The sequence below is a fragment of the Symphalangus syndactylus genome, chromosome 7 (genome assembly GCF_028878055.3).
Source record: "Symphalangus syndactylus isolate Jambi chromosome 7, NHGRI_mSymSyn1-v2.1_pri, whole genome shotgun sequence".
NCBI classification, from domain to species: domain Eukaryota; kingdom Metazoa; phylum Chordata; class Mammalia; order Primates; family Hylobatidae; genus Symphalangus; species Symphalangus syndactylus.
The window spans coordinates 35,083,721-35,102,952 of NC_072429.2; the positions used below are offsets into that span (position 1 = coordinate 35,083,721).

The window sequence follows — 19,232 nt, forward strand, 5'->3', positions numbered from 1 at the left end:
CCCACTCCAGTCAGGGCCCTTCCTCCTCTGCCACGACAGCTCTGCTAACTCTGCGCTGTCACTGCCTGCGTCCTTCGCAGGCTCCTGCTACATCTTTTCCACCGCTGCGTCCTCGTTGGCTGGCGCTCAATAAATATTGACTCGGTGAATAAATGAGTGAAACTGTCCTTTTAGGGATGGATGGATCTGTCCTGTTCAAGGCGGTGCCCTTCTCTGGTATTCCCTAACAGAAGCTTGACCCGAAGTAGGCGTTCTGAAAAAGGCCGACAGTCGATGGAGGGCAACGCAGCGCCCCTCTCACCTCCTCTCTCCGTCCAGGCCGGGTGACCACGGGCCCTGCCCGCGGAAAGGAGGCGGCGCGGCCGGCAGAGATCAGGCCCGGAGGGGCGGGGCCTCCCTCGCGGCCCGGCCCGGAGTGGGAGGGGCCTCCGGGACGGGGCCTCTAGCGCGCACTCTCGGAAGTGCAGTCTAACCCGCCCTCCGAGCCCAGGGAGGCGCTGCTGCTGCTGCCACCGCCGCCACACCGCCGCTGCCTCAGTCATGCCGGTGAGTGGTTGCGCCGTCCCCGCCACGCAGACTTGCAGTCCCGGGTTGCTTCTCGGCTGCACAGCCGCTTGACCGGATGCCGATCTTGAAGGGCTCAGGCGGCGGCCGGAGCCTCTGTTGTCCCCCAGCTTACCCCACCCAGCCCCCAGCTTTTGCGACCCTTCGGAAAATGGGATCCGAAGGGAGTTTAATCTGGGAGCCAGGCTTCAAAACGTCGGAGCTGGAAGGCCTCCAGGGGCGACAAGCCCACACCTTCCCTGCGTACACGGAGAAACAGAACCAGAGAGGTGGCAGGGGGTGGGGGAGTTGGTGGCCAGCGGAAACTGAGACGCCTAGTCCCTGAGCCTTCCTCCTGGCTGCCCTGCCCGCGGAGGTGGCCTGAAGGAGGGCAGTGGGGAGGCTCTGGACAAGGGGGTGGACCCGGTTATTCCCTCACGGACCGGGCAGGTTTTCAGAGGTTCATGCTTTTCTTCATTTCCCTGCCCACTCTGGCCTACTTTTCAGGTCAACTCTGGGCGACACTGAATGGAGACACTTTCTCAGCCTGAACCCATAAGCCCCAGAGAGGTTCAGGAACCCCCCGCAAAGTCACCAGTTGCTCAGTGGCAGAGTCTGGGAAGTTAGTCTTAGCCTGCCTTTGCAGATCACTCAGTCTTATCACATATATTGTTGCTCGTGGCCTCGTTTTTTATATAGAGAATTGAGGCCTTTGGCAGATAAAAATATAAAAAGCCCAGTAACTTATTCCAGGTCGTATTGAAGTTGGCAGAGCCAGGATTCGGCTCCTTATCCCTAGGCTCCCCGTCTCTCCAGGCCTGACCACATGGGAGGTGCCAGGCAAAAGCAGTCACACCGGCTTGGGAGGATGCTCTGATCTCAGTTGCATCTTGGTTAGGGTAATGTGGTGTTTAGCATTTTTTTCAGGGTGCCTAATTCATGGCTCTGGGCCAGGTGGATACCCAGAGGTATCCCACAGATGCCATGTCTTTGCATCCTGTCTTTAGGGAGCTGGCAGGTGAGCCTGAGGCCCCCTGGACAGAGCCACTAACATCTCAGGTGTCATTTCCCGTGTGTCTTGCCAGGTGCCTTAAGACAAATCCTTCAACAACAAAGTATGGATAAGGAATCTGATACAATCAGCCCTACCAGTTGAGCAAGTCAGCCTGTGGCAATGGTAGAAGACAGTATTAATCGCCCTGGGGCTTGGAGAGTGAAGACCACCAGGATTTTTTGTGGGGGGTGGCAATGAGGAAAAGGCCAGCTTGATCATCACTGTATTCTGTATCTTCTTTCTGGGGATTTTGACAAAAGACCCTCTGGAGCAGATGATAGGAATGAGGGGGGCACTTGGCACCATGTACCACAAGATGAACAGCTGAAGGAAGGAGGGTGTTAGTCAAAGGACTTCCTCAAAACTGGAAAGGGAAGAAAAAATATATATACATATATACACATACTGGAAGGGGAAGAGTGTGTTACCTGAGAGTTTTCTCAGACAAATGCCCTAGAGCACAGGGTTTGGAATCCCAGAAACCTCTGAAAATCTGTGCCCCAGCTTGCCAACTGGGTGACCTCAGGCAAGTTACTTTATCTCACTGCCTTGATTTCCTCATCTGTAAGATAGGGACAAAAACTTTGACCTCACAGGACGGTTGTTAGTATTAATTGGAAGAATGCCAGTAAAATATGTCCCCTAGCCACTGTTACATCTAGTCCCCAAGAAATGGTAGCTCATGTGTAGACATAGGACAAGTGGGCTAGAGCTATAGGCAGGTGAGGCCGGGCATGGTGGCTCACGCCTGTAATCCCAGCACTTTGGGAGGCCCAGGCGGGCAGATCACTTTAATGCAGGAGCTTGAGACCAACTTTGGCAACATGATGAAACCCTGGCTCTACAAAAAATTAGCCAGATGTGGTGGCCCATGCCTATAGTCCCAGCTCCTTGGGATGCTGAGGTGGGAGGATTGCTGGAGCCTGGGAGGTTGAGGTTGCAGTGAGCCATGATCGTGCCACTGCATTCCAGCCTGGGTGACAGAGTGAAAGTGAAACCCTGTCTCAAAAGAAAAAAAAAAAGGGGGGGAAGGAAGGAAGGAGAGAGAAAGAAAAGAAAGAAGAGAAGAGAAAACTATAGGCAGGCAGCTTTCAATCCCATTTTAACAAGATCTCAGTGGTTAAGCATTGAGGTTTTAGAGACTGACTATGTTCAGTTCAGGCCCTACTCAGCCGAATCACCGTGAGTGTGTGAACTAACCCCTAAACCTCAGTTTCCTCATTTGTCAAGAAGGGATAATAATAGGCCGGGCACGGTGGCTAATGCCTGTAATCCCAGCACTTTGGGAGGCTGAGGCAGGCAGATCACGAAGTCAGGACTTCGGGACCAGCCTGGCCAACATGTTGAAACCCTGTCTCTACTAAAAATACAAAAAAATTAGCCGGGCATGGTGGCGGATGCCTGTAGTCCCAGCTACTCGGGAGGCTGAGGCAGGAGAATCACTTGAACCCAGGAGGCGGAGGTTGCAGTGAGCCGAGATCATGCCACTGCACTCCAGCCTGGGCGACACTGCGAGACTCAGTCTCAAAAAAAAAAAGAATCCGGCAAGATTTCCCTGGAGCAAAGAAAGCCTAGGTTCATATTCCATACTCAGTAGTTATTTGCCACATGACTGCAGGCTACCTAGTGAACTCTTGGGAACTTCACTTTCCTCCTGAGTGAAATAAGATAAATAGCTCTCTTTCCAGGCTCAGTGAGGACTAACTAGATACTGTATAAAGAGAATTTGACATATAATAGACAGTCAGTAGATTTAGCTCTTATGTTGATCTTGCAAACCCTTCAAATCTTTGGCTCAGTATGTAAGTACAAACCATTAATGAATTGATTTTCTGCTGGTTATCCTAGAGCAAGACTCAGCAAATTTTTACAAGGCCCAGATAGTAAACATTTTAGTCTTCACAAACCATAGGGTCTCTGGTACAACTACTCAACTCTGCCATTATAGTGCAGAAGTAAACAAACGAGTTTGGCTATGGTTTTTTGTTTTTGTTTCTTTTTCTTTTTTTTTTTTGAGACGGAGTCTCGCTCTCTCACCAGGCTGGAGTGCAATGGCATGGTCTTGGCTCACTGCAACCTCCGCCTACCGGGTCAAGCGATTCTCCTGCCTCAGCCTCCTGAGTAGCTGGGACTACAGGCACACGCCATCACTACACCACAGCTAATTTTTGTATTTTTAGTAGAGATGGGGTTTCACCATGTTGGCCAGAATGGTCTCGATCTCTTGACCTCGTGATCCTCCCCCCTCGGCCTCCCAAAGTGCTGGGATTACAGGCATGAGCCACCACACTTGGCCCAATTTTGGCTATGTTTTAACAAAACTCTTTGTAAAACAGGTAGCTTGTAGTGTGCCAATCCATGTTCCAGAGCATCATCATTTTTTTTTCCAAAACAATTGTTTTCTTTTAAATTAAATGGAGCCATGATCTCACTGTATTGCCCAGGCTAGTCTCAAACTCCTGGGTTCAAGTGATCCTCCCATTTCAGCTTCCCAAAGTGTTGGGATTACAGGTGCGAGCCACTGCACCCAGCCTTTTAAAAATTTATTTATTTATTTATTTATTTTTGAAACAGTCCTGCTCTGTTGCCCAGGCTGGAGTGCAGTGGCACGATCTTGGCTCACTGCAACCTCCGCCGGGTTCAAGCGATTTTCCTGCCTCAGCCTCCCAAGTAGCTGGGATTACAGGCACCTGCCACCATGCCTGGCTAATTTTTTTTCTATTTTTAGTAGAGAAACAGGTTTTGCCATGTTGGCCAGACTGATCTCGAGCTCCTGACCTCAGGTGATCCGCCTGTCTCAGCCTCCCAAAGTGTTGAGATTATAGGCATGAGCCACATTGCCCAGCCTAAAAAAATTTTTTAATAGAGGAGAGCATCATCTCAGACTGTAATGTGGGCAGGAATGACTTGGGTGTCTTGTTAAAATGAGGATTCTGATTCCGGACTTCTGGGAAGGGACTTGAGATTCTGCATTTCTGACAGGCTCTCAGGTGATGCTCATATTGTTGGGCTGAGGACCACATTTTAAAGACAAGATTTTGTAATACCTACTACAAATCCTTCTTTCCAGAATTTGTTATTGTTGCTGTCTTTGAATAGTTATGAAACAAGATGAAAAAATCAGAGATGTTTAGAAGAAAGGAAAGACTGACTATTTTCTTTAAGGCAGATTTTGCAGATTTGGCCTTAATAAAAGGAGTGGTACTAGGCACAAAGGTCAAGCAGTCTACACTGGAAAATCAAGCTGCTTAACTCTTGGTCTTGGTTTCCTCTGTAGAGCACAGTGACAATCCAGACTCAGTGGTGGTTAGAGATTTGGAAAGCGTTTGAGAAGCCACTTAGCCACTTTATTTTCAGGTTTGTAGTTTTGCCTCCCAGTCTCTCCCCAGTAGGTTAAAAATGGGGAGTGGCAGGGCCCGCTCCACATCCACAGAGTCAGTTGAGGCAGATGTCTGGGAGCTGCACTTTCCACAAGGTCCCCAGATTCTTCCTATGCACACTGAAGTTGAAAAAAATTGAGTTAGCTAATACCCTTTTGGTATAGATTAGGTAACTGGAGCCCTTCTGGAGCAGAGATTTTGCCTGTGGTTTTCTAGCAAGATATATCACTACGCCCAGGATTCCAATTGAGGTAATAGACTTGAAATATTTTGAAGTGCTCCATGAAAAATGTAGCCATTGATTTTTGAAGGGAAACAGGAGAGACAAATGGAAGAAATTAATAATCCAATAGCTAACCTTTTACCCAAGGGAACCTAGTACTAGGCTCAAACTTCCTTAATGTATTAGTTATCTATTGCTCCTTAGTAATTATCCCAAAACTTTGTAGTATAAAACAACAAATATATTTATAGTAACTCACACAGTTTCTGAGTCAGGAATTTGGGAACAGCTTGGCCTAGTGGCTGCAGCTCAGAGGCTCTCATAAAGTTGCAGTGAGATGTTGGCTGGAGCTGCATTCATCTGAAGGCTTGACTGGAGCTGGAGAATCCACTTCCAAGATGGCTCACTCACATGCTTGTTAGCTGGAGGGTTCAGTCTCTCACTTTGTGGACCTCTCCTTATGGTTGCTTGAATATCTTTGTAATTTAGTAACTGACTTCCTCTAGTGCAAGTGAACCCAGAAATGGAGCAAGACAGAAGTCACAGTGTCTTTTATGACATTGTGATAGCTTCAGAAGCCACATAACCTCACTTCAAGCCATATTCTATAAGACACACAGACCAACCTGAGATATTTGGAATGGGATTACTCAAGGGCATAAATACCAGAGGCAGAGATCATTGAGGTCATCTTGGATGCTGGCTACCGCACTTAAAATCCTGTGTTCATCCCATTCACAAATCTAGAGAGGGACTCTTACCCTCAATTTTCAGATGTGGAAACTAAGGCATAGAGAAGTAACTTATTGATGATCATGCAACTAGTAGTGCCAGAGCTGGTATCTGAAGCCATATTTATCTGATTTCAGATGGTCTCATTTCCAGAGATTTTAAAATAAAGTATTGGTATAAGTAATCCTTGTGTGAAAGCAAAGCAAAAGACCCAGAAGTTCAAACCAGCCATGCCAATTATCCATTGACTCAAAAATATGTTTTAAGCACCTACTCTGTCCAGGCATTGTTCCAAGTATTAGGAATCCAGTAGTGAACTGAACAAAACTTCTGTCTTCTGGGAGCTTACCTTCAGACCCTTGATCTGTTAGATATCCTAGAGACTGTAGAATGTAGAGCTTACATGAAGACTAGGAGCCGGGGATCCCTTCCTGCCTTGCCTCCAACCCACTGGGGAACCCAGGCAATCCTTTCTCTTCCCTGGACCCAGATGCTGCCTCTGAGAATGCGGCCCTTGGATGAAAGCAGAATCACCTGGGATAATGAGTGGACATAACAGATTCCCCAGCCCAGACCTGCTTACCAGAACCTGTAGTTTTTGCAAGCTGCAGGTGACTCTAATGCAGAAAATAATTTTCTGGTTCATAAGTGGGCCCACCAGATCAGCATTGCTTACAGTATGGGGGCCCATCCCTGTCAGAGTTATTGGTGGCCCTGAGACAAAGCTCATAGCTCAAGAATCAGTGTTTTGAAGGTAGGACTGAGAAAAAGCATTTTAAACTAGATCTCCAGGTGATTCTATTCACTATATGCCAGACACTGCTAAAGGATTTATAGGGATGATTCCACTGAATACAACCTGTGAGGCAGAAACTCTTAGCTACTCTATAGTTGAAGAGACAGGCACAGAAACAGGCTCCTGATGAGTCTGATGCCAACCAGGTCCTGCCCAGTCTCTCTGCCTTCTGTCTTAACCCTGAGTGGGCCTGTCTGCTGGCACTGTGTGGGGGTCACTCTACAGGGCTCGGGTCATGGTCCCCCTTTGTTTGTTTCAGAAGCACGAGTTCTCCGTGGACATGACCTGTGGAGGCTGTGCTGAAGCTGTCTCTCGGGTCCTCAATAAGCTTGGAGGTGAGTGAGTGGCCCTGAGTTGGGTGCACTTATGCCATGCTCAGATGCATGCAGATGTTGCAGGAGGGACTTAGAGTTAAGCTGATCATAACAGTAAAACTAAAATATATTGAGTACTTAGCATGTGCCAACTACTCTTGTTATTTTCTTAGTGGCTTATGTGGATCACATCATTTAATCCTCACCACAGCCATTTCAGATAGTTTTTTTGACTAGCTCCATGTTAAACAGGAGACAGCTGAAGTTCAGAGACATTAAGTAACTTATCTGGGATCACATGGTCAGTAAATGGCAGAGCTGGGATTTAGCCAAATTAACTAGTACTGCCAGGAGTAGCTCTGGAGCCATGGCAGTACTAGTTAATATGTTGGTCATCTCCAGTGTGTACTGCATGACACATCTGAGTGTCATTTTCTATTGAATTTTTTTTTTTTTTGAGACAGAGTTTCGCTCTTCTTGCTTAGCCTGGAGTGCAATGGTGCAATCTCAGCTCATCGCAACCTCCGCCTCCCAGGTTCAAGCAATTCTCTTGCCTGAGCCTCCCAAGTAGCTGGGATTACAGGCATGCACCACCACACCTGGCTTATTTTATATTTTAGTACAGATGGGGTTTCTCCATGTCGGTCAGGCTGGTCTCGAACCCTTGACCTCAGGTGATCTGCCCGCCTTGGCCTCCCAAAGTGCTGGGGTTACAGGTGCGAGCCACTCTACCCAGCCTCTATTAAGATTTTTTAAATGGGGCTGGGCAGGGTGGCTCACACCTGTGATCCCAGCATTTTGGAAGGCTGAGGCGGGTGGATTGCCTGAGCTCAGGAGTTCCCGAGACCAGCCTGGGTAACATGGTAAAACCCCATCTCTACAAAAAATACCAAAAAAGTTAGCCAGGCATGGTGTTACATGCCTGTACTCCCAGCTAATTTGGGGGGCTGAGGTGGGAAGATCGCTTGAGCCTGGGAGGTTGTGGCTGCAGTGAGCCTAGATCGTGCCACTGCACTGCAGTGGGGCAACAGAGCAAGACCCTGTCTCTAAAAAAATAAATAAATAAATAAATAAGAAAAAGAAAACAAGGAAAGATTTTTAAAAAAGGTAACAATTTTTAAAATTTTGTCTTTTTCTGTTTCTTTACTTCAAAAACATTTTTTTAAATTAATTTTGAATCACTCACATGCAGGTTTTTTTTTTTTTTTGAGATGACGTCTCACTCTGTTTGTTGCCCAGGCTGGAGTGCAGTGGCATGATCTCAGCTTGTTGCAGCCTCTGCCTCCTGGGTTCAGGTGATTTCTGGCGAATTTTTGTACTTTTCATAGAGACGGGGTTTCACCATGTTGGCCAGGCTGGTCTTGAACTCTTGACCTCAAGTAATCCGCCTGCCTTGGCCTCCAAAAGTGCTAGGGTTACAGGCATGAGCCACCGCACCTGGCCACATGCAGATATTCTTAAAGCACCTCTTTTGAACAGTCAGTCTCATCCAGCCTTGTCATTTCACAGCTGGGGAAACTGAGGCCCAGAGAGGACTGGGATCTGGTCCTGGGACTGAGTGAGGTAATAACTGAGTTGTGATCAGAGTTTTGGCAATGCCAGTGCTCAGTCAGCCTTCTAAGATTTTTTCTTTTTCTTCCACGTGAACTGTCACACAATCTTCTAAAATTTTCTTTTTTAAAACCCTAAATAATAATGACATTAAGTTTTCTTTTTTTTTTTTTTTTTTGAGACAGAGTCTTGCTGTGTCACCCAGGCTGGAGTGCAGTGGCGCGATCTCGGCTCACTGCAAGCTCCGCCTCCCGGGTTCAGGCCATTCTCCTGCCTCAGCCTCCCGAGGAGCTGGGACTACAGGCGCCCGCCAACACGCCCGGCTAGTTTTTTGTATTTTTAGTAGAGACAGGGTTTCACCGTGTTAGCCAGGATGGTCTCGATCTCCTGACCTCGTGATCCGCCCGCCTCGGCCTCCCAAAGTGCTGGGATTACAGGCTTGAGCCACCGCGCCCGGCCGACATTAAGTTTTCAAATGGCTTCCACATGGACGTGATCTCATTAGCAGTCCTCTGAGCTGTACTTTCCACCTTTGGAATGGGGATGTTTGCCAGTGTCCAGGAGGTTAAGTGACTTGCCCAAAGTCCCGCAGAAAGTCAGTGGCTGGCCTCTAGCCCTGTAAGCTGGGATCTGAATCTGAAAGAAACTGAAACAGTGGAAAGAACCTAGCTGCTGACTTGTCATGTGACTGTGGGCCCTTCTTTCTTGGGCCTGGGTTTCCCCAGCTGTGGTATGGGAATGTGTATATCTTGTATGTCTGTATCAGCTTTTGCTGTTGATACTTTTTTTTTTTTTTTTTTGGAGATGGAGTTTTGCTCTTTCGCCCAGGCTGGAGTGGAGTAAAGTGGCATGATCTCTGCTCACTGCAACCTGCTGCACTCCGCCCCGGGTTCAAGCGATTCTCCTGCCTCAGCCTCCCGAGTAGCTGGGAAAATAGGTGCCCGCCACCACGCCTGGCTAGTTTTTTTTTGTTTGTTTTTGTTTTTTTCTGAGACAGAGTTTCGCTCTTGTTGCCCAGGCTAGAGTGCAATGGCGTGATCTCAGCCCACCGCAACCTCCACCTCCCGGGTTCAAGTGATTCTCTTGCCTCAGCCTCCTGAGTAGCTGGGATTACAGGTGCCGGCCACCATGCCCGGCTAATTTTGTATTTTTAGTAGAGACGGGGTTTCTCCGTCTTGCCAGGCTGGTCTCAAACTCCTGACCTTAGGTGACCCGCCCACCTTGGTCCCCCAAAGTGCTGGGATTACAGGCATGAGCCACCGTGCCCAGCCTGTTGATGCTTTAAAAATGAAACTGCACAGGAGCTCCTCAAATCAAAGCAGCAGGCTCTGGATGAAGTGGGGACGGGCCTAATTTCGTTTGACAGCTCAAGGACACCTACCCATCCCAGGAACTTCATCCAGACTGGAGTGCAGTGGCGCGGTCTTGGCTCACTGCAGCCTCAACTTCCCACACTCAAGCATCTTCCCACCTCAGCCTCCTGAGTAGCTGGGACTACAGGACCACACCCAGCTATTTTGTTTTTGTTTTCGTTTTTGTTTTTTGTAGAGACAGGGTCTCGCTTTGTTACGCAGGCTGGGAAACCATATGTTTTGTTTGTTTGTTTGTTTGTTTGTTTGTTTTGAGAGGGAGTCTTACTCTGTCTCCCAGGCTGGAGTGCAGTGGTGTGATCTTGGCTCACTGCAACCTCTGCCTCCCAGGTTCAAGTGATTCTCCTGCCCCAGCCTCCCGAGAAGCTGGGATTACAGGCACATGCCACCACACTGAGCTAATTTTTGTATTTTTAGTAGAGATGGGGTTTTGCCATGTTAGCCAGGCTGGTCTTGAACTCCTGACCTCAAGTGATCCACTCGCCTCACCCTCCCAAAGTGCTGGGATTACAGGCATGAGCCACCACGCCTGGCCAACCATGTGATTTTTAAGGCCCCTTGCTGGAAGATCTGCCTTTGAGCTTCGGCAGGTTTCTCCCCATCTTTTCCTACTGTCCCTACTTGGGTGGCCTCTTGAGAAGGGTCAGGAGGGTTTTTTGAGTTGCTTATGGCCCTAAAAGAACAGTGGTAGGGCTGAGGCATCACAGACTAATGGCATCCTTGAGCTGGAAAGGCCACAGGAGCTGGCCAGCCCTGACTCCTTCATGTACAGATGAGGTAGCTGAGGCCTGTGAGAAGCAGGACCCTCCTCCCACCGACTCCCCGCCCATGGTCACCCAGCAAGTCAATGGTGAGGCCAGTCCTAAAACCTATCAAGAGTTTTCCTTTCTTTTTGCGCTCTTTTGTCAGAATAAAACTCTGGGTCCTCCCATGTGCTGCTGGGGAGCTGTAAATTGGCATAGCCATTTAGGAGGGCAATTTTGCAATGTCTATTAAACATTCAAAATGTGCCAAATATCTGTTGCCCCACAACTTCCATTCTGTGAATTCATGGTATAACAATATTTTTATGAGTGTTTTAAGACAAGTTCAAATATGTTTACTATAACATTGTGATAGTGGTGAAAAATTAGAAGCATCCTCAATGACCTTTAACAGTGGATTAATTAAGTGGATGTGTGGTACGTCCACACTGTGGAAGATTGTAGCTTTTAAAAAACGAATAGTTCCGGGCACTGTGGCTCATGCCTGTAGTCCCAACACTTTGGGAGGCCGAGGCAGGTGGATCACCTGAGGTCAGGAATTCGAGACCAACCTGGCCAACATGGCGAAACCCCATCTCTACTAAAAATACAAAAATTAGCTCAGTGTGGTGGCTCATGCCTGTAATCCCAGCTACTCAGGAGGCTGAGGCAGAAGAATCGCTTGAACCCAGGAGGCAGAGGCTACAGTGAGCTGAGATTGTGCCACTGCACTCCAGCCTGGGCGACAGAGCGAGACTGTGTCAAAAAAAAAAAAAAAAAAAAGAATGGGCCGGGTGCAGTGGCTCACACCTGTAGTCCCAGCACTTTGGGAAGCCAAGGCAGGCGGATCGCTTGAGCCCAGAAGTTCAAGACCAGCCTGGGCAATATGCAAAACCCTGTCTCTACATAAAATACAAAACTTAACCAGGCATAGTGGCATGTGCCCGTAGTCACAACAACTTGGGAGGCTGAGACAGGAGCATCACCTGAGCCCGGGTATTCAAGGATATAGTGATTTGTGATTGTGCCACTGCACTCCAGCCTGTATAACACGTGTGAGACCCTGTCTCTAAAATAAATAAATAGGCCGGGCGCGGTGGCTCACACTTGTAATCCCAGCACTTTGGGAGGCTGAGGCGGGCGGATCACGAGGTCAGGAGATCGAGACCACGGTGAAACCCCGTCTCTACTAAAAATACAAAAAATTAGCCGGGCGTGGTGGCGGGCGCCTGTAGTCCCAGCTACTCGGAGAGGCTGAGGCAGGAGAATGGCGTGAACCCGGGAGGCGGAGCTTGCAGTGAGCCGAGATCGCGCCACTGCACTCCAGCCTGGGCGACAGAGCGAGACTCCGTCTCAAAAAAAAAAAAAAGAAAACAAACGAACAAAAAATAAATAAATAAATAAATAAAAATGAATAAATAAAAAGTAAAATATTAGCAAGACCTGTTTATATAGTGTGATGCGATTTGGAGGAATTTTTTTTCATTTGTCTATCTGGGACAAAGTCTAGATAGAAGCCAGACTGTTCACAGTGATCTCTAGGGGTAGGACCAGTAGGGGGCCTTACTGCTTCTACTTTTATTTAGAAATGTTTGCTTTTTTGAAAAAAAAAAAAAAAAAAAAAAAAGTGTCTATATTACTTTTGCAATTAAAAAAAAAAAAAGGTGGCTAGGCACAGTGGCTCATGCCTATAATCCCAGCACTTTTGGGAGGCCAAGGCGGGCAGATCACTTGAGATTAGGAGTTTGAGACCAGCCTGGGCAACATGACAAAACCCTGTCTCTACTAAAAATACAAAAATTAACCAGGTGTGGTGGTGTACACCTGTAATCCCAGCTGCTCCAGAAGCTGAGGCATGAGAATCACTTGAACCCAGGAGGTAGAGGTTGCAGTGAGCTGAGATCATGCCACTGCACTCCAGCCTGGGCAACAGAGTGAGTCTCTGTCTCAGAAAGCCCTAGTATAGAACAGAGATCAGCACATGGGCCAAATCCTGCTCACAGCCTGTTTTTGTATGTTCAGGAATAGAGTTATAAAAAAATACACAGAATATACAGCAGAGTCTATATGTGGCCCACAATGCCTAAAACATTTACTTTCTGGCCCATTACAGAAGAAATTTGCCAATCCCTGCTCTAGAGGAAAGGGCAAGGGTGGTTGTGAGTAGTAATTTAGAGCCTGAAGTCTTTCTTGCTGTAACTGGGAGGGTCTGTGCTTCCTCTCCCCTCTTCCTCTTCCTGCAGGAGTTAAGTATGACATTGACCTGCCCAACAAGAAGGTCTGCATTGAATCTGAGCACAGCGTGGACACTCTGCTTGCAACCCTGAAGAAAACAGGAAAGACTGTTTCCTACCTTGGCCTCGAGTAGCAGGGGCCTGGTCCCCACAGCCCACAGGATGGACCAAAGTGGGCAGGTGAGTAAGGCCCCAGCACTTGCTGAACAAACCTACAGCTCACACCTCTCATCAGAGCGAACACCTTGGCCTTTGAGAGCTTGAGTGGAGCGGGAGAGCCCTCTGGGTTCTTTTCAATCCACTGTCCACCTTCTTTGGAGTGGTTACAAATATTTTATTATTGTCTAATGCAAATCACAAGTTCAGGGAATTCTTACAGCCCCTGTGAGTGGACAGAGCACTGTGTAATGTCTCCCAGAGTCCTCTTTCGGACTTGAGGGTTGCAGTTCATGGTTAGCAGGGTTTAAGTTTACAGTATATGACCCTAAGCAGCGCACCTTTGACTTCTTTATTTGTTCATTTGTTTGAGACAGTGCTTCACTATGTGGCCCAGGCTGGAGGGTAGTAACTCTTCATAGGTGTGATCATAGTGCACTATAGCCTTTAACTCCTGGGCTCAAGTGATCATCCTGCCTCAGCCTTCTAAGTAACTGGAACTATAGGCACATATCACCACACATGGCTCTGGCTTTGATAAACTGACTGTCTCATCAGAGTTGACACTTATGCCTTGGGCCTTGTTCTCCTGTGCCCAGACCAAGTGAGTTAATTCAGACTGTGCTGCTCTCTCCACTTGAAACTGTTGTCAGCTTCCTGAGCGTGCCCTCTGTCCAGACTGGTACAAAAACAATAGCATGTTTGAGCTAGATGTTCCCTTCACTTTTATGTAATCCAGTGATGCAGTAAGGGGCACTGTGCCAGCACTCGTCGCTCTGGAACCAGGCAGACCTTACTCATTGATCCAGCCACAGTCTCAGCAGGGCACTGCTGGCTGCCACTGCCCATGTAGTACATTTGACTCGTGAATTACAATGATTGCCATACCCCTAATGTGGTTTGGTGCCCTGACTGTGACTGAGAAAAATGAGGCCAAGAGAGGGGAAGTGATTCAACCAAAGTCCCACCCTGGTGAGTAACAGAGGCAGGAAGAAAGTCAGATATCCTGAATCGGACTTCTGTAACTGTTACTGGTGACATTGTCCCTGTGAATGGGCCCACAGAGACCCCGCCGACAGAGGCTAGCCACAACTGACTGGTAGGTCCTCTTTGAGGATAGCCTCCTTCCCATAGGCATACATTTGGAACCTGAGCCATAGCAGTGTTCTATGTATGTGGTAACATCACATGCAAGTCACAAGATGTCAGATGCATCTGTTTTCGTCATGCACTTTCCATCCATAGATAGAACCCATATTCAGGAATGAACCCAGGATGAATAATGAGGAATCTAGGATTCTAATTCCAAATCTCATTTCACACTGACTTTGGGGACTTTTTACAATACAGAGATTTGGTCTTCCCATCGGTAAAATGGGGCTAAAACCTCCAACCTGCTTTCTTGCCTTGTGAGGACTGCTGTGCAATCTCTCCACATATGAAGGCTTATCCTCTAGGGAAGTGAAACATCAGCGGTTTCCAGCATGTTGAAGAACAGTGTTTCTTACATCATTACTCCACCCCTAGGGTTTTGTAGGGAGGGTGAGTGGATGGGGCTTTGGACCCTCCATAGCTCCCAAACAGTCCTGTGTCATATTGGGCTTCCTGTAAGATTGTATTTTATAAAAATGCTCTGTAACAAGAAGGAATGGAGGCAGAGAATGAAAAAAAAAACTAGCTATATACATGGGGGACCCCTAATGTACACATCTTGGATTAGAAACTCCAGGCCTGGGCATATGAATTTTTTTAACTAAAAAAGTAATATCTGTTGGACGTAAACCATGTGTAGCTTAATGTGTTTTTCTCATAGAAAACATGTTTTCTTCATGTTATTTTATTGAGATGAAATTCACAAGACATAATAACTATTTCAACCCATTTATGCTGAATATTGCAAAGTTTTTTATGTGAAAAATCAAACCTTGGTGATGACCTTGAACAGTAGGATATAAATAACTCCTGCAAGCTTAGCGTTCCAGTAATGGAACACTAGGCATAAATGGGTTAAAGTCTATCATTTAGTGGCATTTGGTGCATTCACAATGTTGTATGACCACCATCTCTCTCTAGTTTCAAAATTTTTTCATCATCTCAGAAACACACCCTATATCCATTAAGAAGTCACTCCCCACTACCCATCTCTCCATCCCCTGGCAGCCACTAATTTGCTTTCTGCTACTCTGCATTTGCCTACCCTGGACATGTCATATAAAAAGAATTACATTATATGTGACCTTTTTGTGTCTGCCTTTTTCCATGCAGCATAATGTTTTCAAGATTCATTCAAGTCATAGCATGTGTTGCAAATCATTCCTTCCTATGGCTTAATAATTTTCATGGTACTTTTAATCTGTTTTAGATTTTTTATGATAGGAAGTTTCAAACATATGTAAGTAGAGTAATAGAATGAATCACCAAGTACCCGTCACTCAGATCCAACAATTAGTATTTATTTCACCAAGGCCTGTTGTTTTTTGATAAAAGTGCTCTGTGACAAGAAGGAATGAAGGAAGAGAAGGAAAAAAACTCTTCCGGAGCTATCTGTATCCATGTAGGGGAGCCCTAATGCACACATCTTGGATTAGAAACTCCACTGTCCTCATTGTTTCATCTGGGTGATGAAACACCCAGATTATTTTGAAGCAAATTCTAGACATCATGCCCACTCCCTCCTGCCCAGATTATTTTGAAGCAAATTCTAGACATCATGCAATCCTATCTGTACATATTTCAGTAACCATGTATTGTTTGGAAAGGCTTCTGGAAATTCAGATGCACAGTACTCAGTAAGAATCACCCAATAAGCCAGCTTTAGTCCACATGCTCAGGTAGCATGTCTTTGAAGTCTGTTTTAAGAGGCTCCTCAGTGACCGATTTGAAGCCAGGCTTGGGAGCCTCAAAGATAGAGTGTTTATTGGTTTTGAAGTCACCTTGATCATCTGACTCTTGGCAGATTTATGTGCCATGATTTTGTTCATTGCCTTTCCAACATAAACTGTAACAGGATAGAGAGTGCTGTTGACTGGGTGTCCTGGCAGCCCTGGAAATTCCCAAGAAGAGGGCTTTGGCAGTGATTGGCTTAGCAAGGTTAATGCGTTCCAGCCAACCTGAGTATAACAGACTTCATGGGAGCAGTGTGCAGGGCTGGACACTGGGGCTCTAGTCCTGCTCCTCCATCTGCACCCTGCGTTTTCCACCTCACCCTTGCCTTCTAGTGCAAGACTCTTAGTGCACCCCTGCGTCACCCCTGTCTCTTAGTGCATTTATTGCCTTTGCAATATCTCTATGTCCACACCAGAGGGCGCCTTCGTTCCACCTAACTTTCCATCTTTCCTAGGCTGCTGATCCTCCCCCTGGCTTCCAGACAGACCTGGGACTTGGCAGTCATGCTAGGCGATGGTGTTCCTGCGGAGACCCTCAGTTGTCCTATTCCTTCCTAGCTTCCCTGCAATAAAATCAAGCTGCTTTTGTTGGAGACGTTGTCTTGCCTGGTCTTGGTGTTGCTTGCTCACATGTATGTGGTTATGCTTACTTGGGTTGGAGTTTTGAGAGTTCCCACCTGGGAGTCAGACACCCTGTAGATTCTGATTCTTTGCTGTGTGATCTTTAGCAAATCACTTCCCCTCTCTGGGCCTCATTTTTTCCTCACCTATAAAGTGGAGGCATTGACTCAGAACAGTGATCCCCTTTCTTTTCACCAGTTTCGTAGACTCCATATTTTGAAAAACTTTTGTCTATCAAGTGAATTGCACAAAAGATTATCAAATGTTAAGGCAAGTGGAATAGTGGGAAGAGGCTGTGGAGACAAACTGCCTGGGATAGAGTTCAAGCTCCAGTACCTCCCAGCTGGGCCACTTAACCTCTCAGTGTCCACAGACAAAATGCGATGATAGCATCTACTGCAAATGGTGGTTGTGGGGATTAAATGAAATGAAACATGTAAATTAATTAGAGCAGTGATTGCTGGTTAAAAATCACTCAGAAAATATTAGTGATTCATTTTTGGCTTTTCGTTTGTTTGTTTTGAGATGGGGTTTCACTCTTGTCACCCAGGCTGGAGTGCAGTGGCGCAATCAGGGCTCACTGCAGCTTTGACCTCCCGGGCTCAAGCGATACTCCCACCTTAGCCTCCCAAGTAGCTGGCACTACAGGCACATGTCATCATGCCCAGTTAACTTTTTTTTTTTTTTTCAGTTTTTTTCTAGAAATGGGGTTTTGCTATGTTGCCCAGGTTGGTCTTGAACTCCTGAGCTCAAGCAATCCTCCTGCCTCAGCCTCCCAAAGTGGCCTTGAACTCCTGCCCTCAGGTGATCCACCCGCCTCAGCCTCCCAAAGTGCTGGGATTACAGGCATGAGCCACTGCACCTGGCTGCCACTCCTTTTTAAAATATTTCATTAGTCAAAAATCTGTCAAAATGGCCATTTGAATTCCAGTCAGGCTGAGACAGGCTGAGACTAGTCAGGTTGGAGTGCAATGGCATGATCATAGCTCACTGTAACCTCTAACTTCCGGGATCAAGTAATCCTCCTGCTTCAGCCTCCTGAGTAGATCTTATATACTCTTAAAAATTATTGAGGATCTCGGCCGGATGCAGTGGCTCACTGTAATCCTAGCACTTTGGGAGGCTGAGGCGGGTAGATTACCTGAAGTCAAGAGTTTGGGACCAGCCTGGCCAACATGGTGAACCCCGTCTCTACTAAAAATACAAAAATTAGTCGGGCATGTGGCACATGCCTGTAATCCCATGTACTCAGGAGGCCGAGGCAGGAGAATCGTTTGAACCCAGGGAGTGGAGGTTGCAGTGAGCCAAGATTGCACCACTTCACCGCAGCCTGGGCGAAAGAGTGAAACTCCGTCTCAAAAAAAATTAAAAAATTATTATCAAACAGTTTTGGTTATGTGGGTTATACTACATTAGAAATTAAAACAGGAATTTTTAAAACAAAAATACCCAGGCACACATCCCATTAGTCATTAGGACTAGATGAAGTAACTGCATTCATTTAGACTCTAGAAAACTTTACCGTACAATTGTTAAGGAGGAAAAGGCATCTTACAGAAGGTTTTAAATTTAACTTCATGTGCCTTCTGAAAGGCTCTTGGGGGTCACATGTTGAGAATCATCACTTTAGCCATTTGTTGGGCACTTACTGGGGACCCAGGGCTGCGGGAGACTGGAATAAGACCTGGCTGTGCACTTGATCAACTCAGACATGGAAGCAGCCGCCTCATCTATCTCATGGGCAATTTCCTCATCTGCGCAATGCATGATGCCTGCACCTCGGGAACTGTGTAGCCAGAAATAACACTTTATTTCAACTCTAAACTGGTTGCAAGCATAATTTCCATCCCTTTCCATCCCATTATGAAAGTACTAAACAAATCTCAGGGCCGTTTCTGCCTTCATGGCCCCTCGCGGGTACAGGGACTCCTTCCCAGCCCACCAGGTAAATGTGTTTCGTGACCACCAGATGGCAGTGTCTCCTGGACTTGACCATCCACAGAGATGTTTAAGACAGTTTCTTTTTAAAAAAAGTTTCTCTGGGCTCTGAGAGAACAAACTTGAGGATTTTTTCCATTTTCAATTGCCCTAGGAGGTCTGGCTGGCCCACTGGGAACGCCCAAGAGTTGAGACACTGGTGTCTCTTAGAGTGCTTCTCAGAGGGGTTCATTTCCTTTGAGTTCTCTCTACACTACCACCCCTAGCTGAAATCCAAGTTTCCAGCTGAGGCACTTGCCTCTGTTCTTCCAAGGCCACAGAGGCATTAGGGAAGCTCCCACGCCTGCCATCAGCCCAGCTGGCTGTCCACGGAATGAATGAATCACACAGCGGAGCTCAGGCTTCTGCAGGAGTTGGGGTGGGGAGCAGATGTGACCACATATTTCTCTGGGGCTTCCCCGTGCACTTGGCCCCAGACCACCCTTGCAGGCTTTCTCACTCCTCGCTGCAGCCAGCCAGCCCACTCCTCAGGTGCCTTGCTTTTGTTCATGCTGCCCCCTGTAAGTGGAATGATCTCCTCCACCAGCCTCCCTTGTCTCCATATATGAATTCCTTTCCCTCCCTTACATACCACAGCCTCCATGAAACCTCTCCACAGCTGGAAGTATTTATTTCTCCTCTTGGCCCTCAAA

The 19,232-nt window shown here is 47.1% G+C and overlaps 1 protein-coding gene across 4 annotated transcripts in view; it reads left to right on the forward strand.

Moving 5' to 3' along the window:
• The first annotated feature begins 450 nt into the window (after positions 1–450).
• The window catches only part of ATOX1 (antioxidant 1 copper chaperone), a 58,166-nt gene continuing 39,384 nt past the window's right edge, over positions 451–19,232 (forward strand). For 2 of the 4 annotated variants that reach the window (XM_063643161.1, XM_063643160.1), the window contains exons 1-3: positions 462–546; positions 6,988–7,063; positions 12,950–13,120. In XM_063643161.1, coding sequence (XP_063499231.1) covers positions 541–546; positions 6,988–7,063; positions 12,950–13,074 — 207 coding nt within the window. In that variant the 5' untranslated portion in view covers positions 462–540 and the 3' untranslated portion in view covers positions 13,075–13,120. Of the gene's footprint in view, positions 547–6,987; positions 7,064–12,949; positions 13,121–16,436; positions 16,575–19,232 lie in introns of those variants that run through there. The other 2 variants (XM_055285566.2, XM_063643162.1) reach the window with 2 other exon arrangements.